Source organism: Pyrus communis, chromosome 9 (assembly GCF_041283825.1).
Source record: "Pyrus communis isolate YQ-2024b chromosome 9, ASM4128382v1, whole genome shotgun sequence".
Taxonomy (NCBI): domain Eukaryota; kingdom Viridiplantae; phylum Streptophyta; class Magnoliopsida; order Rosales; family Rosaceae; genus Pyrus; species Pyrus communis.
Genome location: NC_142573.1, coordinates 5,393,433 through 5,419,535, shown reverse-complemented (window position 1 = coordinate 5,419,535; position 26,103 = coordinate 5,393,433). Strand labels below are relative to the sequence as shown.

The window sequence follows — 26,103 nt, the reverse complement described above, 5'->3', positions numbered from 1 at the left end:
ATACTAATTTATATAATACTAATCTACTAAGATTTTGCCGCGAGAGGTCAAAATGCTGCTGCGGCTTTCTTGCTCGTCTTGCTTTTCTTTGCAATTTTCAAAATCTTTCTTCTTTGCTTCCAAAAAGAGAAATCTAGAAGAACATGAACTTCGCCCTGCTGTTTTTCTACCCTTTAAAATATACGTATGTAACTATATAAGGACCATTTATTTTCAAATATATGATATCAGCTTTTGAATTTCAAAGAAGAAGAAGCTAGTTTAGTTCAAATCATACGTTACAATATTATAGTGCATGTCTCAAAATAAATTAATTTTTAAGCAAACCATAATTTTACTTTGTCCCCTGTTTGGTCTATTAGACACACATGTTAGTCATCACTTAATTTATTTTTTGGTGGCTATTAGACATACATGTTAGTCATCTCACTTAATTTAATTTTTTTTCGGATTAGAAGTCGACTGAGCTTAAATAAAAAATTTATGGTTGTGGACCTGTGCCCAAAAGTGATTGCATCAATTATATATGCTAGATCATGCATGCATATGTATCAAAAATCCATTTCTGTGGTCGTGGAAAGTTTCCGAGTCGTCCCTCGTCACTATAATTGCTTATTCAAGGGTTTACGCTCATGAGCTTCATGCATGCCTTATGCTAGACGTACACACTATACCAGTTTAGGTAATTACTTGTCACAAATCTAGGGTTGGTATTATACAATATAAAATTTGGTAGTTAATTAATTATATCTTATGATCGTTGATAGCTAACTTTTGTTGATGCGTGGCCTCCAAAACTCCCAACAAACTTTGAATATATATCAAATAGTTCTCCTTAACGTGTATCTTATGAAGGCACGATCGATTTATTGTTTTTAAAAGAGAAATGTGATCCAAGTTTTGTGGACGTAATAGTAATAGAATCACAGAGATCGATCCCTTAATTTTCTATACGTCCATGCACATTGTTTATAGTTGTTGTGTATGACAGTATGAAATCTCCAGTTGTTTACTACAAATGTGAGGATTGTATATACAGAGATTAATACAGACAATCTGCATGAGGGTTGACTCCCCTCATGAGGCCTCAGCTGTTGTCACTTGTAAACATGTGGATTAGAATTGTGGTACCAAAATTGTATGCAATGCATGGCAAAATTACACGTAAATGATCGACGTTAGTGGTTGTTCTGGTGTTCTTCAACCTTTGTAATTTTGTTTTTTTGTTGGCCACTGTGCTGTTCCTTCAAATATATGGTGATGATATTGACAGTGACATCATACATATTGAGTATATTAATCCATGAGTTTAGTGGTGTGCATGCTGGGAAAATGTGAGCATCAATACAATAACATGTGTGAGATACGGGGGTTTGCAAATTATTGATTTGATTAATTAAGTACAAGTATGAGATACGTGAGATTGTTGTTAAGTCTCTTATTATTGTCCTTCGCATCATTCCTTCTATTTTTTTATTTGCTTCAATATGTTTGTGCTTCAATAAAGGCGTGGGTTCAAGCCCCGTCGATGGCTAATTTAACAAAATCTATCATTTGACAAAAAAAAAAAAATATGTTCGTACTTTATCAATTTCTATTGATTTTATTTTTTGGTTTTTTATTTTCCATATTGGCATGCTGAACGTAAGCTGGGGTGAGTGACGGTCTCTTTTTGTTTTCATTCACGAGGCTCTGTCTTAATAATTAGTTATGCTAAGCTCAAATATTAGAGAGCAAAGATTTATTATTTTATTATGTATTTTGCATTTGAAGTACTTTTTGCCAGAAATTTTTCAAAAATTGATCAAAATGATTATTTTACAAGTTAATGAAACTATTCGTTTTCATCATATCAATAATAAATCATTACATATGATTAATACTTATCGTTATATTATCAATAATGATAAATTGAAAAATTATATTATAATCATTTTGATCAATTTTCCAAAATATTTTATTAAGAACATGCATACGAGGCATAATAGAGGCAAGCCTCAATACAAGTATATTAAGGTCCACAATATAGGAACCCAGAGGTGCTAAAATAGCCATAGAGCCCACAGATAGGCCTATCAAGTAACAAACCCCACAATATAGGTCTATCAAATAACAAAACCAGATTAGAAACATAAGGCAATGAGCCTAAACATTAAGCCCAACAAAAGAGGAATGAAAACCCTAACCCTAACAGTCGCGGCTATGAAAACCGTCGCACCAACCACCGTGAGAGGCACTGACGACAGCACCATAACAGCCATAGCCACCATATATAAAACCCTAAGAAAGCAAAACCCAAAAACCACACTCCACTCAAGGAGACAATCCAAAAGGATCATGCTCAAATGCCCCCATAAAATATTGCATCACCTGATTACTTTTATTTTTATTTTTTGTACCCATCACTAAAGTATTTCTAAAATGTAAATGAAATTAAAGCATCCGTATTTTAGCAGAAATTTTTCAGACCATGTTCAAACAAAGAAGTAAATGCATCCATTGTAGTCCTCGGTAGAGCTAAACCAACCTCAATGCCATCCTCCTCATCTCTACTCTCAGCAAGAGAAAAAACAGTTGAATCAACAAAATGAACGACCTCCACTTTCTTTGCTCTTCCCCATCCAAAATCAGTCCCATAAACTCCCAACTTTGGCGATCCAGCAATTGCTACACTACTTTCTGCTACAACTAACTCCCCTCGAAATGGAACCATCCTCTTTAACCCTTCAAGATCTCGATTTTTCAGCTCAAAAATTGCAGCCTCCAAGGCCTTCACCGCCTTCGCAATCCCACACTCCGCCATGATCTCTCTCTTTTTATCTGCCACATAACATGCTGACAAGCAGTTTCCGAAATAGGTGATGGGCACTGGATTCCGAAAGAGGCTTCGTATATCGGCTGCAAACCCTAACCGTAAGAGGTCATCATCCTTCATTGAAGTCACCCCAGTTTCACTAGCATGTAGGGCCTTCATCAAGCACACCCACACAAAACCACATGTGACCACAAATTTCGACAAGTGCTTTGGGGTTGGCTCATTACAATTCTTGCATTGATTCATGATAAGTTGTTTGAGGCTTTGAATATTTTCTCTTCCTAGTACAAATGTTGTGCGAAAGTTGTCTATGAAAATGGAAGAAGACTTAGCCGTGTCAAGATTTTTCCATGTCGATCTCAACCCGATGTATTGATTGAACAAAATGGGCTCATAATCTTTTGGGGTTTTGATCAAATCTCTGTTATAGATAGGAGGTGATTCATGTATACAAGATAAGTCTCCTCCATACTTGTAAACAGAAGCCCAACATTTCATGAAATGATTAGCAGTTCGTCCATCCACAACGTGGCGATATGCTATGGAAATGCATAAGCCAGAGTTTGGGAAAATTGTTGCTTGTAATGCAAGAATAGGAAGTAGAAATGTGGTTGTGTCACTAGAATTGGAGTCCAAATTATTAAAATCCGGCAAATGGGGAACAAGGTGATCAAACTCTTGGACATGTCTTGGGTGGTTGCCTATAAGATGGGTGAAGTTGGCAGCGGACTCAGTAATGGTGAATTTGACAGAAGACATGTTTGCGACATAGTGGATGTAAGGCATGGAGGGAGGAGGGGGACAAGTGAGGTTTCCAGAGAGCGGGAAGAAGTTCTGGAGAGTGAGGGAGAGAGTGTGTTTGAGTGATGGAAGGCGGGTTTGTGTGAAATGGTGAGATGGGTGAGGGAATTCATAGAAGTAGAGGCGTTGGACAGGTTGTAGCAAGACAAGCCAAGGTATGTCCAAAAATGTGAGGGGAAGAGAGGTTGTGGGAACGAATCTTTTGGTGGAGAGACCTGACATTGCTCTAGGACCTTAAGTGTGGAAGCCATTTGACTAGCTTAGTTAATTATGCTACAAATCTAAGTAACAAAGAGTTGAAGTTTTTATAAACACTAGCTAGTTTCAACTTGCCAATTGCATAAATTCTTGATTTTATATTTGTGTCATGGGAATCAAATGATACTCAAATTATGGAAGTGGATAGGTTGGTACCAATATATACCTGTATTTAAGGTCATGTATGTTTAATGTCTTTCAAATTCATTTGCGTAAAGAGTGTGTTCAAAAGTTCCAAGGGTGGTGGGATTGGATTGCAGATATTAAATGGGATTAAGGTTGTTATTGCCTTCTAATCGTGCCTGATTTCACTCTATAAGTGGGATCAACTCTGATGCAGCGTGACAAATAAAGAATAAAGAGAACATGAAATTCGGAATCCACGAAGCATGAGAAACCTCAAAGTTTATAAGGAATGATTTGAAAGTATGTAAAAATACAACCCTAAAAGTTATTTATATGTCTTAGCAATCCATAAGTTCAAAGGGAAAATAAAATGGGAAATAATTAAATCTCAAAGATTTCCTAAAACATGTAAAACACGGAATGAAGGTTTCTGTCAACAAGATCTCGAGACCAAGTAAACTTGAGGAAAGCTTCAGTTGGTCTCAAAATCGGTCGCGGTCGCACAATCGAGGATTTCGGAATCTCTTAGTCCTTCAAGTTTGTGTTGTGGGCATGCCAACTTATGGCCCAAGCCCAAGCGACTAAAAAGAAGTTGGTGATTTTAGTAGCACTTTGACCTGACTTCTTTCAAATGAGATCGGGAACTAAACAAGGAACTTGTCTTGGTTGTAGATTCTCCATGCCTTGGATGCAAGGACTTTTGATATGCGTTAGATAGACGTTGAGATGGGTGTTGTCCGTGCGGACATGAAGAGTGAATGGATGGGTGGAAGAGAATTTGGTGATTGATATGGTGAGATAGAATGTATGAGGAGGCGAATTGCAACAATCTAAACAAACTTGTCGAATTGATTGAATTGCTAAGTAATTACGTTATAATACTCGTATTGCGATAAAATAAAATAAAAGAAAATAAATTACGATAAAATAAATAGCAAGAAAGTAAATTACGATAAAATAATAATTAATCTAAACGTGAGGAAATATTTTTTCACGTTAAGTGCAAAAAAAAAAAAAAAAAAATATATATATATATATTGCATTAGCATCGAAAATTGATTTGAAATAAAAAGCTAAGTAGGACTACATTTTGAATAAAAAATAAGATGACAGCAACAAGTTGGTAAGGACCTCTAACAATGAGCTAGAGGGTTTCATTTATAGTAATTGAGAGCATCCATCCATGATGTCTTTCCTTTAATTGCCTCTTGAGCCTTGATTTCTTTTCCGCTACAAATTTCTCTCAAGGACAATAATGATGCATTTGTCTTCAATTTTGAAAATCTTTAATCAATCTCATCCTAAAATGTTCTTGGGTGATTGTGACTTAATTCAAGATGTAACGCAAAAAGCGTCAAATATGGGTCCAAACAACTTCAGAACACGTGACATTGTAAGCAATCACTTCTTTTCAGTAACGCTATATTCACGAATGTATTCGCCTTTATTTAACCTTTTAAATGGTGAAGTTTGAAATATAACTTGACACGTCCCAACCATAAATCCTAATGATACCTGGATGACACGTGCTAGCCGACACTCGGACGTGACAAAAGCCATAATTTCATACATACACAAGAAAATATCAGCACCTGAATATCAAAAATCATAAACAATAACAAGATCCTGAATTAAAAATAAGGGTATCAGAAAGTTCAATGATCACATATCCGAAACAAAAGAAACAAAAATATGTCCAGAGCATACTACTACACGGAACTACAAGTGCAAATAAGAATTCATATTACAATTCATCAAGAAAATCATACGCAAATGGAAGAGCTCAAAGTCACTGGTAGGGAAATGCCTCAACGCTTGGGTCGTACTTCTCGTCACTAGGTCCAAGGGGGGCGCAAAACAAAAAAGGTGAGTGGATCATAGTTATATTCATACTAATAATATTTAAACCCGAATTCTTTCTAAACATAATAACCCCCTACTTTGAAAACATATATAATGCTACGTATAGGTTTTTCCAAAACTCTAGCATGCTGGAAAAGTTCGTAACCGTAAAATCATCTCTAAAACATGCATCTCGAAATGCCCGAAGGTAAAACCATAAATCCCATCAAAACTATATTCTTTAGGGGTATCATAGTCGCTCGAAGGCAGTACCAGTCCATCGCCCGAAGGCGAAGTTGTATGACACTGGGTTACACCAGTGAAGAAACATGGTAGGTCCCATCACCCGAAGGTGAAACTGTATGACTTCGAGTTATGCCGGAGAAGAAAACATATCTTTATATATGGCAAACACATCGACACTAGCCGTGACTAGTGAAGCTGTTCAACACTGGTTTCGCCAGTGAAGTTGGGGTATAACATAAGTATTCTTATATTTGTCCTATGACCATGACTATACCTGTATTGTGTGTATGTGCCGTATGATAACCCACTAGTATCAATGAAAACATATCTCCGAAATCATGCCAAAACATTAGAGCTTAAAAGCATCAAAACCTTGCCTCGTAAATCACATGAAACCATGAAAGCATTCTAACTCAATCATTCTCATAAACCACAAATCCGTAATCCTTCATAAATCCGAAATATCTCAATGTGCATAAAAGCAATAGTCGTAAACCTTTTCTAAGTGTGAAATCAATAGTTATAACATTTCATAAAACGTAATTTAAATAAATCATAATATATTTGAAGGTTGGCCATGGACGGAGCTGGCCGGAATTTGGCTCGCAAGCCATCGGGTTCGCCGGAAAAATCTAATTTCGAGTTAGAACTCAAGGTTCTCGGGTGCTAATGGTAGAGCACTACCAAGTGTCTCGATGATGCATGCAAGACCACCACAGGAATCCTAGTGTCCCAGAGAACTCGAAAGTAAGGATTTGAGGTTCGATTAGCTGGGGAAACGGAAATGGTGAGAACGAAGACTCTCTGGCTAAAAGTTGGGGTGTTCGCAGAAATGGTGAAGGTGAATTGTGAGAGAGGTGAGAGAAAGTGTTCAGATGGTGGGGTGGTCACGGGAGAGGGAAGGAATAATGGGTTGGGTTTTGGGCTTGTTGACGCACAGCCCAAAGAATTGGACCAAATTATAAAACCCAACCCATGGGCAAATTCGTAATTTTACACTTAAATTTTGGCGTGGGTTGTTACATAACTTAAAATTAAACGATTTTCAGCAAAAAGAATTCAACGTTTCAAATCGTTCGTATACAACGAGTCCTGCAAAAAGTATGGGAATTATAGGACTCTATAAACGTGTTCACAAATTGACCAAAAAGTATGGGAATCTTAACATGGAAGTATTGTGCTTTGCATAGAAATATAGGATAGGAGAAGTCTAGCAGAATATCAACTCTACAACAAGAAATTTTTAGTTATGACGCAAATACAAATGGTACATCATTTGTTTTTATGCAAGTGGTAGAAAATTTTAATTTTTAAATTATTAATCTTTTAACACACATAACCTACCATTTATATAAAGACACGTGATGTATCACTTCGTGTGACCATTAGCAGCTTCCATAACTCTGCAGCCATCTCGCTAGAGAGAGAGAGGATGGGAAAGACAGTCCATCTGGCCCCACCAAAGTGCCGAGGGGATCTGACACGTCAGACCACAAATGAATAACGACAACGAATGATCCGGTATAACACATAAAGACAACATTGAAGGTTTCCGCTGTCTTCATCCCCACTCGTTCAAATCGCCGTGTGGGGAAAGTGCCAGCAGTAAAAATTCCAATCCAGGGAACTTTCCGCCCTCCCCGCGATAGTTTCGATCACGTTTTAATGGCTTCGATCCCGCTTCACGTTTCCACGACGATATAAAAGTTTTCTGAGTTCACGAACTAGTCAAACATCCCGCGTTTCCCTCTGCGCTTTTGGATCCGAAAAGCTTTCTGAAAGCCATCGAATTTTCCGCCCGCAGTTCCGGTTTCGGGTATTTCAGATACCCTTTTTCTTCAATACCGTTTGGTTCATGTTCATGGTTAGATGCTCACACCTCCTCAACTCACTACGTAAATTTTCCATCCTTTCTTACTTGTCTTGCCAAAATTGAATTTCCAGCACTTTTCTGATTTTATTTCCAAATGGGTTTTCTGTGAGTTAATTTTTGTGCCATTTGATGTATGTTTATTCTTCAAAGACTGAATCTTTCAACTTGTTGATGACCACCAATGCAAAATTATTCATTTGTTCTTGGACTAATCACTACGGAAATTGTATGGTATTGGATTAGTTTTGTGAAATTTGGTATTTCGCGAGGACCCGAGTTCAAATTGGTTGCAGACAACGGCTCTTTTCACGGTTACTGATTATGATCTTGTAATGCAGTTAGACCCAAAATGGCAAATTCGAACTCTGGGGAGGAATTCTTGAAGGATTTCAGAATTCCCAAGTATGTACTAGTGCCTGAATCAAAGAGTGAAAATGTTGCTGATGTACCGCAATGTCCGGTTTTAGTGTTTATCAACTCCAAAAGTGGTGGCCAGCTTGGTGGGGATCTTCTTGTATCATACCGATCCCTTCTAAATGAAAGTCAGGTATTTTCTATAGGGTTGAATGTTGTCAGATTTGTTTTTTTGAATATTTGGTTGAATATAACATTTGGATTTTAGTTCGAAGTTTTTATGAACCTGACCTTGAACTAGCTAATTTTTAGGTTTATGATCTGGGGCAAGAGGCTCCGGATAAGGTTCTTTGCCGAATCTATGCCAATCTTGAAAAGCTCAAGCGCAATGGGGATAAATTCGCTACAAATATTCAAGAGAGATTGAGAATCATTGTGAGTCAAACTAAATCAACATAAATGGTTTGATTTTTCTATTTTTCATGACCTTGTGTGATGTTACCTTTTCATGTTTCTAACATGAATTGCCCCTCTAGGTTGCAGGTGGCGATGGAACAGCTGGTTGGCTTCTTGGAGTTGTTTCTGATCTCAAGTTATCTCATTCGCCACCAATAGCAACAGTACCACTAGGAACAGGAAACAATCTTCCTTTTGCATTTGGATGGGTAAGGAATTTCCTATGTCGATGGATATATGGTCTTGGATTGCATGTATCATATTGGATGTGTGCATTATTGGTAGTTATTTTTTCGTTGATATGCATATTCAGGAGAAAACTTCTCCATTTCTTAATTCAAGTCACCATATGCACCAGAAATTCTAACTAGTTCTGCCATGTAAAGTTGACTCAAGGTTAAATGTTTTAAGTAGTTTGTGATTATTATGGTTTAAGTAAGTAATGCAGTCGTTGATTGCTAGAAATCGTGCATGCATGACATGATGTTCGCTAATTCGCAGGGGAAGAAGAATCCTGGGACAGATCCTCAATCTGTGAAGCAGTTTTTGGACCAAGTAAAGAGAGCCAAGGAAATGAAAATAGACAGGTTAGACAGTCATCATTATTTCTTTTTACATCTTAAAACTTTGTAAATTCAAGTTCTGTATATACACAGCCCTGTTTCTAGATCTCAGACGATCAGATCTAATCATTTTAAATCATCTCTTTGTTGTTGGTATGTCTTAGATTTACCTTTTTCCAGATGATGGAGTGATGAAGTATTATGACTAATGTGTTCACTCTTATTCTCGTTTAGGTCATTAGTGCATTTTTCTTTGTAGTTTTAACCAGTTGCCTCTCATTTTTTCTATAATTGGAAGTTCTAATTTTATTTTTCCCTGTTTATTCTGATATAGCTGGCACATTCTCATGAGGATGAGGAAGTCAAAAGAAGGTCCGTGCGATCCCATTGCGCCCCTTGACCTACCACATTCTTTGCATGCATTTGGCCGTGTCTCTGATTCAAATGAGCTGAGCATGGTAATTACATATTCTCCATATGGTCGAATTCTGACTTATCTGGCTCATTGGACAAAAGAACCAGTCTCAGGGAGTAGCAGAAAGATAAAATCAGCCATTTTGCTAGGTCAAGCTATCTTTTCAGGAGCTGGGCCAGCTTGTGATGGCTGATTTTTTCTTTGCAAATTGTCATGTCAAAATGTTACTTTTAAATGCTTGCATTACTTTTGTCAAGCTCAAAGCTGTTCTCTTTCTTGTTAGATACGAACTTTTGGTGCTGTTTTATAGGCAAAAACTTTTGGTGTTTCGCAGGAAGGCTGCCATACCTTTCGTGGGGGATTTTGGAACTACTTCAGTATGGGTAAGAGTTCTTCCCTTGGAGTCTTGTAAAGTCTTTTGAACATTAATTTGCAAAGATATCTTAATCTTTCTAGAAAATATCTCCTTTTGCGAGTCGATTTAAGTCCCACCGTTGTGCATTCAAAATAAGCCGATTAATTGTTGATTGATATCTTCTTTCACTCAACTGTGTTTTCTAAATGAACTCTACGTGTTTGTGGTGGTGTTTAGGAATGGATGCTCAAGTATCATATGCATTTCATACTGAGCGAAAGCAGCATCCCGAAAAGTTCAAAAATCAGTTAACTAATCAGGTATTTGGTTTCCGCAAAACCCTTTTTTTATTCATGAGCATAATGTAGTAAACTAATGAATATTATTTGATCTTGTAACAAACTTATAATAATTTATTAAATAATATAATACATGACATAAACTAAAAGGTTTCCAGTTTGTTGATAAGGGTGTTCTATTCATTTTTCTGTGCGTCATATACAGTAAAAGTTTCTTGCGTGGAATTCTCCAAAAAATAAAAACTGCTTGGATAGTGCTGTTAAATTCTGATGTATGGTGTGAAACTCTACTTATTCCTCTGTCTTTTCCTTGATCCTAAATACAGACTACTTATGCAAAGATTACCCATTCACAAGGCTGGTTTTCTTCTCCTCGTTCTCAATCTGCTGCACGGTGAGCTTCTAGAGATTCCCCCTCCCACAAGGTTATACTTTCTAAAACCTTGTTTAGTGAATCTGAAGTTTATTGTCTCTCTTGAAATAGGGACATAGCACAATTTGCAAAGGTGAAGATCATGAAAAACGATGGCCAATGGGAAGATCTACAAATTCCTCCAAGGTGCATTGTTGTCTATATTATAACGGAATTGAGCTTTGCTTGCTCAATGCAAATTTCTTTGCATTGTTTGTTCTATGTTTTCCCCCCGTTTTCTTGGGTTTTCATGGGCACGCGGTGAGCTGCCCTAAAATGACGAGTTGACTAGCTAGTGCCTGTTTCCCCCCAGTAATCTTTTTTATGCTGGAAAACACTATCCATATCGAGCTTCCCCATCGTGTGCAGATTTCACTTGCGCACAATATTAGAGATAATTCCCATGAGTCTCTGGTGTTTTGATGTGCATCTATTTAGGTAGCAATCTGCTCAGATTATCTGCCAACATCATGGATTGAACACCAAAGCATGAAATCCAGATTTCAGAAATCTTTACTTTGTTGCAATCTTCTTTTCTGTACACACTAGTTCAACTCCGGTGGTTCTGCAGAGATAGTTAAACTTATTTAGAGTTTTCTTCTTCCAATCTAGTTGATTTATTCCTCGTTTAGTTTCAAAAGGATAATATTGGTTTAGTATATTTTTCCTTCTCTTTGGTACTTGATGTTGTTTCCATTTGATTTTTTTCGCAAATAATATCCAATTATGCTTTGCTAACCTCTCTGTTTCATTGAACAGTATCAAGTCAATCGTGATCCTCAATTTGCCTAGCTTTTCTGGTGGTTTTAATCCTTGGGGAGTCCCGATTAGGAAGAGGCGTAATGTAGGTTCACAACACTCCCGCTTTTCTCCTATTATTTTTCTTTATTTTGTTTTTTTCACAGAAATAGTTGAAATGATCTTTGTATTGGTTTTTCTCAAATCTAACAACATATTTTGGTGGATTATGACTTTACAGGGAGGTTTTACTCCAGCATATGTAGACGATGGTCTCATTGAAGTCGTTGGTTTTCGAGATGCATGGCATGGGCTTGTTTTGCTTGCAAAGGGACATGGGACTCGTCTTGCCCAGGTATTTGATCAAGAAGCTGAATTTATGTTCATAAATAACTTGTACCGTCCAGCATTTGGTATTTATACTATCTATTATTTCTTATCGACGATAGGCCCACCGTATTCGCTTTGAGTTTCACAAGGGTGCAATTGATCATACGTACATGAGGATCGACGGGGAACCCTGGAAGCAAACCCTCCCAGTTGACGATGAAACCGTCATGGTTGAAATCTCTCACCTCCGCCAGGTGAACATTCTTGCTCGACATGGCTGCAGGTCTAAAAGCGTTTACAATCCTGAGTCACCTAGCAGCCAGGGAAATGAGGAAGATGATTGGGATGATGAAGAAACTCATGAATCAGCAGAGTATAGGAAGTTTGGTGCAGCAGACACATTTAAGCTCCCCGAAGAGATCGATATTTCGCATCTCAGTTAACTTCTTATTAAGTTGTTCCTTTCTCAGTCCCGTCCAAATTCCCCTATTAACGAGTGAGATTTCTTTTGGAATTTCATTAACATCTTAGCTTAGTAACATTTCTAGCAGGAAGCCATGGAAGATCTTTCTATCGGTTCATTGTTTTGTGACAGATTGCTTTCTAGGGTTCTTACTTAGTAACCCCATTGTTATCTACCTGTACATGATTGATTTGTGGATGAATGCAAATAATTCTTTTAACTCAGAAGTGTTGAAGTAAATCGAGAATTGGTTACTGCACTAACGCCGTATTCGAGAGGAAGTTATCATATCGAGAAAGACAGAGAAACAATGAAAATTAGCTTTACTATGGGGAACTCGATCCAAATATTCCAAATCGAGAATTGTAGTTACAAAAGATAACCGATGAGAAACAACTATTTAAGACACGTCGGTACATGGGCTGTTGCTGGATCACCACTGCAGGCCAATGCTAAAACTGCAAGCGTACAAGCTGATGAAAGGTATGTGCCTAAGCGTAAAAACTCCAACTCTACCTCAAAAACCTTAAAGATTTGGGGATCTTCAGCTTCGCAGAGAGTGATCAGCTTTGAAGGACCACTCCGATTACTGGCAAACATAATCCCCCAAACATTTCGTAACCGTTTCACTGGCCTTCTGTGTTTCCACCCTTTCTTCTCTTTTCTTCTTCTCCCTGAAAGCCAAATTCAATGCATTCATATATCATGTAAAGCAGTAAGCACAAAAGCTTCTCCATCCTTGAACCATACAGTACTTCCGGTTATAAAACAAGAAAACCCAAAATCCATAAATTATACCCAAGCTATAGATAAGCGAACTAAAGTCATGAGTTTTCGGTTAATGTATAGGGGATCAACCGGTTTGGTGTTAAAGCTTTCAATTTGTGGATGTCATCTGAACTCACATCAGTCTGATTTGAGGATTATCATCATGTCTATCTTATCTATCACATGTAATGCTATGAATTCAATAACTCCCATGATCCTGAGGGATTTGTTACCTGGCCACATATTCCCTTAGCAGTTCTTTGGCCTGAACCAGCTTGGAAAGCAGATTGCGGTACACATCAAGGTCCCGGTCCACACTTCTTTTGTCAATGTTTAAGGCTGCACATAACTGTTGGATAGAAATCAAAGTGTAAATGATCCAACATTGCTACCATCATGGAAGGCCATTCAATAATTTAATCCAACAGTCATTAACCCAAAAAAGTTCAAAATGCAGTAACCTAATCACTTGGCCGAATATCCATCATTATTCAAAATGTTCATAGGCTTGGAAAGTCTAACCTTTTCTAATACTGTTGGTTCAGTTGCTTTTGCCACCTCAAGAAGACGAAAAAGCCCAATAGCAAAGAAACGACTGTAGCTAAAACTTTCTTTGCCTGCTGCCCTTTCTGCAATGTCCTTCAGTGCTGCCTCAACTTCTCCTTCTCTGGATGGAAACTCCACTAATGAACTGGAAGTTTGTGCCCGAGCCCACTCTTCCAACTTTTGTGCATCAGTTCTGTAGTGCTTAGCATGGAAACTTATCTAGTAAAGATCGAGACCTTTCTCAAACATATAAGAAAGAGATTGATCATATGCAAATTAGGATTCGTTTTTCTTTTTTCTAAAGCATCTAATGACCAGTAATTTTCTAGAGTCACACATTATTTTATTAATCAACCTTCTGCCATAAACTAGGAAATTCTGGTGTAGAACTATTAAGTTTGCATGATTCCGATGACTGGAAAAGAAAATCTGTTCTTAACAGGATTTTCCTTAGTTATCACATAAAGGAATGAATTGCAATATCACAATCTCAATTAGCCACTTAAATTTTACTCCACTTTCATATTTTTTTAAACCTCATAATATGTGATCATCACAATTTACATACCATATTGCTGCATTTCGAAATGTTATGCAAGCCACAAAACAGAGAAAATCCCTAAAGAAGATAAAACACAAGTGACAAACCTGTATTGCTCTGGGTCCTCATTTAAAGCTTTAATGTACGCTTGGAAGATTGCCTCTCGATCCTCATCGCTGGGATATCCATCCATGAGTTGATCGTATACAGTGACAAAACCAAGAGCGAACACAGGATCATACCGGTATGTCCTCTTGTACTTCATCAAATGTTGCTGGACAATCAGCTCCTGTAGCACACTGTTGTAAACGCTAGGGATTGGTCGCTTATACGCCTTCAAAAAATTCAACTTTGTATCCGCCACAGTCGGAGTATCTGCAAATCAAGCAAGCAAATCACATAATGACCAAAAATGTTAAGCAGAAAACTTACACTAATATACACTCTGATACAATAAGGGCCCATTATTCTTATTTCACATGATTACATAAAATTATTAACAAAAATCCTCCCCTTCCATATCTGTAAGTCAAAATTCCTACTTTTAACAAAAAAGATCATAATTTGCAGACATAAGTTTAGCCATGCTCATGAATGAGGATCCTCTCCGGATCCTCTTTGTGAGGATCTTGGATCCTCAAATCGTATGTTCATCGTACGTGCGTTCAGTTTTGGTTAGATAATATTCATATTTAATTTTAAATAAAAATATTTAAAATGATTTCTGGTACGATGTTCATTGATTTAAGGATCTCAAATCCTCACAAATATGATCCGGAGAGGATCCTCATTCCCTGCTCATAAACACCTGTTCGTTGTTTAGATGAATTTAATGTAATTATCTTGTCGTTTGCCAAAAATACAAAAAAGACCAAATTTTGGAAATGAAATAAGTGAATTACATCTAATTAGATCAAACTTAATTATACTTTAAACATTGTTAAATGCACGATATTAAAAAAACAAAAGCATTTTGGCACAAAACATATTAAATGAAGCTCCAGTCAAGTTCCTGAGAAAATGTAGCAAATTTAAACGATTAAATGACATAAAACAAGCTACCAAGAAAAACCCACCTGACGACCCTGCCATGCAATGAACCACTATGCGAGAGCTCCAACTCGAAGCTCGAATTCCACCGTAATGGCTGGAAATGCTCGTACGGAATCGAATGCCTTCGGCGTTGGAACCCAAATTGCGAGCGGGCGAGACGACCGATTTTCTATCAGAGCATTGACTGAGCGCCGAAAAAGACAGAGAAGCAACGGCCGCCATTGGAGCAAGAGGGAGAGAGAATCTAAAGCTGGAAAATTTCCGGGAAAATTATGAGCATAGCGGAGAGGGAGAGAAAATTTCGTGGGTTTTCGGATTGTAATTTATAAATCAAGTGTGAGAGAGATAGAGGTCCACGAAAACAAGGGCTTATCCAAGTATCTGAAAGGATTTGAGAGCCAGTAAGTTTGTGCCAAGTGGTGTTCGGCGTAAGTATCCAAAGGAGAGAAATAGTAATGGGCCGGGTTGGATTTTATTGGACCGGGCCACGTTGATTTATGGGTCGAGCAATGATTTGATTCTTGTAGTTTTAAGCCAAGTTTCACTTTTATTTTTGTAGTTTTAATTGGTGCGATTTTAGGTTTATGCTTACTCTTTAAGAGGTGTGTGTTGTATTACGACATTTAAAAGAAAAAATTAATTGACCTTTATATATGTCACATAAGTAATAGTAACCAACAAAACCATAATTACAGTATTGTCGCTAAACAACAAAATTAATAAACTATAGAAATAGAAATTGCGAGAATTGAAACTAGTAGAACCGAAGTGAAATTTTGTTCAAACTATAGGGACTAGAACCATTCTTAGTATTTAGTGGACAATGTGGTAGTATCTCCTCCTTTTTTATCGTCTGGGGAAGAAAGATTTGACTTTGAGATTTCTTCCAATGCTGATTAAAACTTAATTGGTGGGAGATTGATAATAAAATAAGGAAAATTTTAACGAAAAACTTCTGGTACTGTTCACTTTAACGAAAAACCACAATTTTACACTAAAAAATCAATCTTGGTACTATTTACTTTACCTTTTTTTTTTTTTTTTGTCCTTATCGTTAAAACTCAAAGTTTTCAAGCCTTTTCATTAATTTTCCTTAAAATAAGTAACTTGATCAGTTCCTACCTATTGTACTTTATGCGCAAGCGAAAGCGAATTGAAAAAAAGTATCAAATATCAACGTCGAAGGCGAAAGTGAAGAAACAAACAATCTCAAAATAATAACACAAGATATAAATGTGTTGCAGCGTAAAGCCTACATCCATAGGCAAAGCACGGTGAGGAATTTCACTGAAAAACAAATAGAGATTACAAAAGAGTGTTTAACTCTTACAACCCAAATCCCACAAACTACAAACTCTAAACCACACAAGTACAGAACCCAAAACAAACAGAGAAGTATCTTCCAAATTGTTCTCCTACTCTCAAACTCACAAATTGACTCTTACCAAATTGGCAAATGAATGAGCCTTGAATTTGCCGCACATTCATGACTCAAAACAATGAACTCCACCAAAAACCAATTAGATAAAACTTTCTACACTCATGGAGAGGCACACACTAGTAATCTTAAGGTCCTATTTATGGAGTATAGAACTTAGGTTACAGTAAGAATATTAATCTTAATTGGAAGTAAATACAAAATCTAACCAAATAGTTAATTAATAAAATCTCTCCACCAAAAAAGGAATCGAACCAAAAAGTGAAAAATTCAGCCCAAATAGGACTTCAAAATGAACTAGGAAACACAAGCAACAAAACCTTGAACTTTCTGCCCATACGACCGATCGGCTGCCACTACTGAACATCACAACGATCTGAAACTTTCGATGCTGCTTCTTTCGATTGATCGTCCGGTTGATCACTGCTTTCAGGTTAGTATCCAACACTCTAGTTTTGAATAGTAAATCACAACACTACCTAAGCATGCTTGAAAACATTTTTTCGCTAAAACATTCAGCTCAAAAGCTCTTTTATCAAAAGTGTATTATTATTATTATTATTATTTTATATTTGAGTGCTTATTGAAAAACACTTGAAAATGCTTCTTAAGGAAAATGTTTTTAGAATTTAGAGAGACATTAAACTTTTTTTTTCATATGCCGTTAAAGTCGTTATTGATTATCTAAAAGTACTTTTAGCCCTCCAAAATACGTTCTAAATATAAAAGCTTCTCCTATAATAATCATCACATCTTTAAACCTTAAGTTTTTATTTTTAATTTTTTATCTTTTGGATAAAAAAGAGTTGGTATCCAAATTTTGAGTCTCCTAATATTGAAACGTGTTTGGACCCGATTTTACATCATCGGTCTGAGTAATCAAGGTCGTTGAGTGAGTATGGTTCTTCACTGTCGAATAAGAAAGTTAAGATAATTTTATTATTATTAAGAGATAATATTATGGTTTTTAATCATAGTAATTATCTTTTAATAAATTATCTTGATTTTCTTGTACAAAATAGATGGGATCCAAATCAAAGCCCTAACTTAGAAGCAAGCAGAACAATCCAATTTAATTTGGATTTGTTAGTAATGTACCGTGTAGATTAGAGCAGCTCGGCCTAGGACTCATATCACGTGGCATAGCCTAGGATTTGATGGTCTTGGATAGTGATGAGATAAGAAGCCTAGGTAGGCTAGGCCTTTTTACATGGTGATGGATGTTGTCAGATGAGTTAAAGGCCATTAATGGAGTTTTGATGATGAGATAAGAAGCCTAGGTGGGTTAGGCTTCTGATATGATGTGATAAGCCTAAATAGGTTTTTATTTTGTTTGAAAAGTCACGAATGGGAATGATAGATACAGATCAGTCTTTCTTCCTAGAGTTTGAGTTGCAGTTGAACACCATCAGGTCGTGCCAAGCAAATAACAACCCTATAAATACAAGACTTTGTGCATCGAAAAGAGCCCCCTTCAAATCAACACACAAATTGCCCTGCGCAAAGCTTCTCAACAAACTTGAGATTTTTCCCTTCCCTTTCTTCCCATCAACACATCTTCGATTTGGATAAACATCACTGGAGCCATAGAATCAGCTAACTGAGAAGCACCTTCAGTTTGGATAAACAGTACTGCTTCGAGACCAATTGGTTATTATCCAAGTCTCAATCGACAAGGATTTCTGAGTCCTTGTTGGAAAATGTCATCTCATTAGCCTTTTTGGCGAAGTGAGGTGTTACCAGGTTACTACATTTGGCACACTGAAAGCCGAATTTGATATTTAACTTCGCAAAACTAATAGCCTTGTCTTCAGGCTCTATAACCCAAAGGCCAAGATGTGTTCCTTCCTCAGCCGCAGTCGTAAGATCAAGAAGTCAGCAGCGCGCCCAACACCAAATCAACATATTTTACTCCCCGGCCGACGAGTTGGCACGCCTCGCACATAACTGAAGGACGTAGTTAACTTATTAATTACTTGGTCTGCGCATCACGTAGGTTTGATAGTTTTTAAAATCAACAAAACGAGAAACAATTAACTAAGGGGTGGAGTGGTAGCGAATGTAGTGATTAGCTTCTAAAGTAGTGAGCAAAATCCAATACTTAAAATGAAAATTAAAGAAAGTGTGTTAGGTGTCAATCTTATCCAGTTGCAGAGCCAAACGTGTATATGCTAATCTTCCACTCATGTGATAATATGCCTTTCTTTGCTTTAATGTCGATGCAGGCAACGTGCACCCTATTGTTTTTTAATTTCAGTCCACAACCATTTCCTTAGTTAAACACCATGGGACCATATATTGTAAATGAGAAGAGAATCATAGCTTGGGAATCCATCAAAATAAACAAGCAACGTGAGAGAGAAAAAAAAATGGCTTAATCTGTTGATTGCTATAAATTTGAAGCGAATATGGAAATATAATGCCAAGTGGAACAAAAAAAACGTTTTTTTTTTAATAAGCATGTGTAGAGCTACTTATACTTTCTGTTGTTTTAGACCCATAATGTTGAAAAAAAAACATTTGTTTCATCTACAAAACACATTTAAGACATCAACTTTTTTTAAAAGCTGCTTTTAAAAATTATTTAGCAACCCCAAACCAGCCTTGTCATGTGAATTATTTTCCACTTGGCTTGCTACATATAGCAAATCATATCTTATTATTAATCAGAATTACACCTAAAATAAATTACTCCGCTAATTTTGGCAGCTATTTTATATGCTACTGACCTTTTCTCTGCCTATATATGAAACTTGGTTCCCAAAGTTCTAAGCCACCCCAACTACTAAAACATTACTTTCATTTGAAATGATTCAAATATCACAAGCAATGCAAGGAAGAGGAAGCACTAATGGTGACCAAGTTTCTAAAGGCAAGGCATGTCGCAAAGAATCGACCACAGAATTTGCTGGTGCTGTAAACAACAAGAATAGTACCAGCAGCTGTGATCGTCAGTGCAGGCGTAAACAGCAGGCAGAGGAATCCCTCCGAACTGTAATGTACTTGAGTTGTTGGGGTCCAAATACATGAGAGATGAGTCCTAATTACCTACTAAAATATATCTGGAAATTCAACTCCCAGTTAACCTGTAATTAGTGTTTAATTAGACGGTCCATACAGATGCACTGATGTGGTCATCTTACTAGTCTTTTTGTTTTCTAGCGTTAATAATATGTACAGATAATTTTGTAGAATTAATTTTATGCATCAAGATCGATCTTGATCTTCCCTCCTTCCCCGTGCAATGTAAAATATAATGCGTTTTTTATATGAGTTGTTGTTGACACTTCAAAAATGTCATCATGCAGTTCTCTATGTATAAATTTTCCCTTGTGCTTTAAAAAAGTGGAGTGCAGATCTTTATAGAGTCTCAAAACATCTCTTCTATATCTTAACGAAAGAGAGAATTTTAAAAGATGATGAAACAGATGAGAACGGTTTTTAATTTAGTTCCTTTATTTCATTACCCCTCCCATGCACAAGTTTGTATTTGTTAAGAACAAAATTGCAGAGCAGCACAAGGCAAGTATTTATGTAACTAGTTATTTTACCTCGCAAAAATTACACCCTATATATGGGCTTGAATCCAAAACTCTCTTTTGAAGGAAGTAAGCTGCACTGCTTAGATCTAGTAAGGAGGAGATGGAGCACTACATGCACAGTATACATATATATAGTTAATTGTAGTAATCTAATGTGATCCGTCTCTCTTCCACTTCAATCTTCTTCTTCACGGCATCATGGATCGTAGGAAACCTTATTTCAGGAGACTTGTGATGATGATCGCATTCTGGTTTAGATTTTTTTTTTCTTGAGAAGCAGGCATGATTCATGTTACTTAGCTTCTTATATTTAATCATTGCTAACTTAATCAGTCTATACATCATCTAATTTTTACAAAATTATTATTTTCATTTATTCCAAGAATGTGGCTTTTCGGATCTTGTAAAACGGGATTTGGTTAAAATTTGTGCTTCTTTATTGGAGTAATAGCTACCAGCTTTTAGGGTTAAAAAAATATTGATGAAAAATGAGCTTAAGTTTGTAAATAATGTGATCACATTTTCATCCTAAATTATGTAAGGGTTGATGTTGATTGATTCTAACAACAAATGAGTGAAGCCATCGCAGAAACTTGAGTAGAGCCACATTTAGGATTATTGAAACTGTAATTTGAAAATTAGCACTGGAAAAAATAATAATAGGTCAGTGACCAAAATATGCACTCCAAAATTCCACATAAATACCCTTACTAAAAACCGGATCAAATTGGTACGAATATGACACAAATTCAATAGGGCGAAAACAAATCCAGTACAATACACAGTAGCACGAAATGAATCATATGTATCCGGCACACCTTGCTGAAAGATGTAGATAAGACCATAACCAAAGGAAGCAGTAAAAGATGTAGCAGGGATGAAAGGGTGAATGGACGATGGCATGATAACCTGTACAATTTTTAACAAATAAGCTGAGATCATAATATCCCTCTTCCATTACTTGCTTGATCAACTATTGCAAAACAAGCTGCAAAATCCTCAGGTTTTCTCACAGAAAACCGCTGCATAACTTGTCACGTTATATATAATAGCTTCACAAAGAACAAAGCCAACTAGCTTCCGGAATTCAACAAATCTCACAACAAGTTTATCTTTTGTCCCTTTTGAATCCATCTGGTTTTAGCCTCAATTCTCTCCCCTGTATATTCATTCACTAAAACTAGTGGTACGGTGGAAATAGCCGAGTGAAAGTTTTAATATATAAAGATGTAAATAAGAGGACTTAGAGGAGGGTGGATCGAAGCGGTTAGCGTTCTTTAACTTTTAATTATACATCTTAAAAAAGAAACAATAATGTTTGAACCTCTTGCACTTGTATGGTCAAGGGGCGGGGCAACTAAGTTTTATAGCATTATTTAACTTATAATTATAAGCTATATAACTGGTTTTGCATCTAAGTTGAGATCAATTAGAGAATGAAAATGATTTGTGCACACTTACTTTTTCCGCACTAGTTGTCTTTAGTTATTAGATTGAACAAATGAAATGAGAATTATAAGGTACACAATTAAAAGGCGCTGAGTGAGAAGAAGGTGGAAAAGGGTGTAAAAAATACTCACCATAAAAAATTCTCAACTAAGTTAACCGTAGAGATATATAAAGGATCCCAAATAAATTAACTGACATATAGCTTAACATGCTCAGTTCTCCAATTAAAAAAAGTTTTATGTAGCAATGTTGAGAAATTTCTTTTGAACACAGGGCATAGCTCACAAACTTTGTTAAAAATGCGATTGTTGAGTTTTTCAAAAGATTTCTGGAAAATAGTGTTAAGAAAGGAATCTTAGATTGATTTGTCAAATAATATAGATTGATGTTTACTTACCTATTAGGTTATCAGTTAGCTTTATTTGTAGGGAATAGAATAGGAAACAAGTCATGTTAGACTTTAGATAAAGCTGTAAATCCCGTTAATGTTACTATACAGAAATTCATTCCTATACTTTCTGCTTCTTATGATGGTACCAGAGTGAACGATATCTGGGAAAATAAAAGGCAAAACAACAACCATAAACCCTAACAGACATCGCTATGGGCGATACATCATAAAAGCCAACCTTTTCAGGCATGGCTTCGCATCAAAGTGGGAACACCCCAATCACCCACTTTTCCTCCATCACTCAGACCAACCTGGTGCAATACTTGTGCCGCAGTCTCTCGTGGAGGATAACTATGGCACATGGGTTCAATCCATGACCATGGCTTTGACAGTAAAGAACAAATTAGGGTTTGTTGATGGAACGGTCAAGAAACCTCATGAAGAACAATTTGAAGAATTACAACAATGGAATCGATGCAACAACTTGGTAAAAACGTGGTTGCTCAGATCCATGTCCAAAGAAATTTCTGGGAGCGTCATACACTGCAAGGATGCACGGCATATGTGGCTTGACCTGCAAGAAAGGTTTTCCCATGTGAATATTGTCCAACTGTTTCACATCGAAAACGAGATTCACGACTGTGTACAAGGTACTATGACCGTAAGCACATACTTCACCAAACTAAAAAGCCTTTGGGACGAACGAGATACGTTGTGTTCTATCCCAACATGTGGCTGTGACACAAAGAAGGAGATCACTTCCTACATTGAAACCCAGAAGACGATGAAGTTTCTCATGGGTTTGAACGAGTCTTACTCTACTGTTCGCAGCAACACTCTCCTTCTCGAGCCTTTGCCCACTGTTAACAAGGCTTACTCACTTGTTCTTCGTCATGAAAGGCAAGTCGAAGTCTCAAGTGGACGGAGTACTGCCCAACCAGAAGCTGCTGTATTCGCTGTCAAAGGTGGAAGCCGAGAACATAAAACTGAGGATGGTGGTTTGCGATGTGACAAGTGCAATAAGACGAACCACAACACAAAGAACTGCCGCGCACACATCAAATGTACTTTCTGTGGTTGGAAGGGTCATTTGTACGAGTATTGCCGCAAAAGAAAAGCAGTCATAGACAGCGAACCAAGCCGTTCTGCCCAAGGAAATCAAGTTGCCGTGACCAACAAGGAGATCTCCAACTTCCCATTCTCTCCAGAAGATTGCAAGCAAATCCTTAAAATGTTGCATCAAAACAAATCTTCTTTTGCTAATCATGTTGGTAATTCGTCCAGCCACGATGATCTCTCAGGTAAAGCTTTTTCATTCATGCGTCATGGCAAGCACAATGTTTGGATCCTGGATAGTGGTGCCACAGATCACATAGTTTGTAGCCCCGAGTCCCTTACATCCTCTAGGCCTGTTCAAAATCACACTGTTGCATTACCCAATGGATCCCTTGCCACGGTCACTCATGTTGGCCAAGTCATTTTTTCTCCTAATTTTATCCTTGACAATGTTCTTTATGTCCCAATATTTACGTTAAATTTAATATCCATTAGTCAATTGGCTTATGATTCATTTGCTATTACCCTTTTCTTAAACCATTTTTGTGTCATCCAGGACCTACGATCGGGGAAGATGATTGGGGCAAGAATTGAACGGGAGAGACTCTACTACCTTGACTCACCGAAGAAAGGAACATGCAATGCTATCCAAACCATCTCTCCCAACCTTTGGCACCAACGCCTCGGCCATCCATCACCTAAAGTTACTAAGTTGTTTCCCTTTTTCTCCAATAAAACCTGTGATCTCACTCAATGTTTAATTTGCCCTTTGGCTAAACAAACAAGGTTGCCTTTCCCTTTAAGTTCCATGTCTACTACTTCTTGTTTTGAATTAATTCATGTTGACATTTGGGGTGGTTATCAAGTACCTTCTTTTTCTGGTGCAAAGTACTTTCTTACCATTGTTGATGATCATACTAGGTGCACATGGATCTATTTGATGAAACATAAATATGATACAAATGACCTTCTCACTCGATTCATTCATATAGTTGCCACACAATTTAACACTCACGTTAAAATGGTTCGTAGTGATAATGGTCCCGAGTTTAAACTTGATACATTTTCAGCATATCTCATTAATCGCACACCTATTCCCATTCTTCATGGGCAAACTCCATCTGAAAAGCTGTTTCACAAACCACCCATTTACACTCACCTCAAAGTCTTTGGATGTCTTTGTTTTGCATCCACTCATGCACACAAACCCTCCAAATTTGATCCCCGTGCACGTCGTTGCATTTTTCTAGGGTATCCTTATGGTACAAAAGGCTATAAACTTTTTGATCTTCAACTTCAAAAGGTTTTTATCTCCCGGGATGTGCTTTTCTTTGAAGATACTTTTCCTTATTCTCATTTAGAACCCTCAACTGCACCTACAACCTCCCCTCCAACACCACCTTCCGCACCCTTGCTTTCTTTTGACATGGAACCTCCCTTTAACCCATCTCACCCCTATACTGACATCACTTCTGATGATACTTCTACACCAACACCATCCCCACATTCCCCTCAGCCTCTTCCTTTCGCTGATGCCACGACACCATCCACCCTTACACCCTCCCCTCCCTCCTCATCTGCTCCCACGACCACACACACCCTACTCCCACCCCCACTCCGCAGAAGTACCCGCCCTACCAAACCTTCTTCCTTTTTGCAGGACTTTCATGTCGAGGCGTCTCTCCCCTCCCGGCCGGCTCCCACATCTTCCACGAACGTGGTTCGGTCGTCGTTAGGTACACCCCATCCACTTTCTTCTCACTTATCTTATACTTGTCTCTCACCCTTCTATAAAGCTTTTGTTGCTCATCTCACCCTTTATAAGGAACCAACTAGCTATTCCCAGGCTGTCAAGGATCCCCATTGGCGTGCTGCCATGCAAACTGAACTTGCAGCCCTTCATGACAATCATACATGGACGCTCGTGCCTCTTCCTCCTTGCAAACGTCCTATTGGCTGCAAATGGGTCTACAAAGTGAAGCTCAAACCCGATGGCACCATTGAACGGTACAAAGCCCGTCTTGTTGCCAAAGGATACAATCAGGTTAAAGGAGTTAATTACCGTGACACGTTTGCTCCCGTGGCTAAGTTAACTACTGTTCGAGTTCTCTTTGGTGTTGCAGCCTTGCAAGGCTGGCACCTTCACCAGCTTGACGTGAACAATGCTTTTTTACATGGTGACTTGGAAGAGGACGTCTACATGTCTTTGCCTCCTGGTTTTGGATGCAAGGGGGAGACTCGAGTATGCAAATTGCATAAGTCTCTCTACGGTTTAAAGCAAGCATCGAGGCAATGGTTCATAAAATTATCCAATGCTCTCAAGGCTGATGGGTTTCAACAATCTTTGTCCGATTACTCTCTGTTCACCAGAAGTCATCGAGGTACATTCATTGCTTTACTGGTTTATGTTGACGATGTTATACTGGCAGGGAATGACTTATGTGAGATTAACAAAACCAAACAACTTCTCTCTCATCGTTTTCAACTAAAAGACTTAGGGGTACTCAAGTATTTCTTGGGGATAGAAGTTGCAAGATCGAAGCATGGAATCACTCTATGTCAACGTAAATATGCACTGGAGATACTGGATGATGTTGGTTTTCTAGGAGTGAAACCTTCCAGGTTTCCTTTAGACCAAAACTTGGCTCTCACGCAACTGGAAGGAAAACTGTTGGATGATCCCTCTTCATATAGAAGACTTGTGGGTAGATTGATATATTTGACCATCACAAGACCCGACTTGGCTTATGCGGTACATGTGTTGAGTCAATTCATGGAGAAGCCTCGGCAACCACACCTTGATGCTGCACATAAGGTCCTTAAATACATCAAACAAACACCTGGGCAAGGCATTCTTTTTCCTTCCACAGGTTCATTGCAGTTACAAGCATTTTGTGATGCTGATTGGACTAGATGCCGAGACACTAGGCGATCGATAACTGGTTACTGCGTCTTACTTGGCCAAGCACCAAT

At 37.6% G+C, this 26,103-nt stretch overlaps 4 protein-coding genes across 8 annotated transcripts; 2 read left to right on the top strand and 2 right to left on the bottom strand.

Moving 5' to 3' along the window:
• Nucleotides 1–1,933: 1,933 nt before the first annotated feature.
• On the bottom strand, nt 1,934–3,893 carry LOC137709196 (coumaroyl-CoA:anthocyanidin 3-O-glucoside-6''-O-coumaroyltransferase 1-like). The gene has a single exon (XM_088700488.1). The coding sequence runs from the start codon at nt 3,836–3,838 to the stop codon at nt 2,450–2,452; it is 1,389 nt and encodes a 462-aa protein (XP_088556614.1). The 5' UTR covers nt 3,839–3,893; the 3' UTR covers nt 1,934–2,449.
• A 3,718-nt stretch (nt 3,894–7,611) lies between these two features.
• LOC137738991 (diacylglycerol kinase 5) lies at nt 7,612–12,566 on the top strand. Of its 4 annotated transcripts, none has more exons than XM_088699959.1 (13): nt 7,612–7,952; nt 8,300–8,508; nt 8,628–8,750; nt 8,852–8,980; nt 9,273–9,358; nt 9,669–9,792; nt 10,084–10,132; nt 10,342–10,424; nt 10,730–10,797; nt 10,888–10,962; nt 11,575–11,659; nt 11,795–11,908; nt 12,003–12,566. In XM_088699959.1, the coding sequence occupies exons 2-13, from the start codon at nt 8,311–8,313 to the stop codon at nt 12,324–12,326; spliced, it is 1,458 nt and encodes a 485-aa protein (XP_088556085.1). In that variant the 5' UTR covers nt 7,612–7,952; nt 8,300–8,310; the 3' UTR covers nt 12,327–12,566. The 4 variants fall into 4 exon arrangements, with proteins under 4 accessions (XP_088556085.1, XP_068334563.2, XP_068334562.2 ...); XM_068478462.2 differs by having other exon boundaries at nt 7,617–7,983; XM_068478461.2 differs by having other exon boundaries at nt 7,652–7,983; nt 10,060–10,132.
• Nucleotides 12,567–12,652: 86 nt separating this feature from the next.
• Nucleotides 12,653–15,633, bottom strand: LOC137738993 (protein THYLAKOID FORMATION1, chloroplastic). 2 transcript variants are annotated; one of them, XM_068478464.2, is made up of 5 exons: nt 15,278–15,633; nt 14,309–14,576; nt 13,637–13,853; nt 13,348–13,463; nt 12,653–13,020 (listed from the first exon to the last, which is right to left on the bottom strand). In XM_068478464.2, exons 1-5 carry the CDS (start codon nt 15,474–15,476, stop codon nt 12,933–12,935), a joined length of 888 nt encoding a protein of 295 aa, XP_068334565.2. In that variant the 5' UTR covers nt 15,477–15,633; the 3' UTR covers nt 12,653–12,932. The 2 variants fall into 2 exon arrangements, with proteins under 2 accessions (XP_068334565.2, XP_088556086.1); XM_088699960.1 differs by having other exon boundaries at nt 13,637–13,874; nt 15,278–15,596.
• Nucleotides 15,634–22,636: 7,003 nt separating this feature from the next.
• Nucleotides 22,637–23,724, top strand: LOC148694102 (uncharacterized). Its single transcript, XM_088700127.1, has 2 exons — nt 22,637–23,375; nt 23,687–23,724. The coding sequence occupies exons 1-2, from the start codon at nt 22,637–22,639 to the stop codon at nt 23,722–23,724; spliced, it is 777 nt and encodes a 258-aa protein (XP_088556253.1).
• The last annotated feature ends 2,379 nt before the right edge of the window (nt 23,725–26,103 follow it).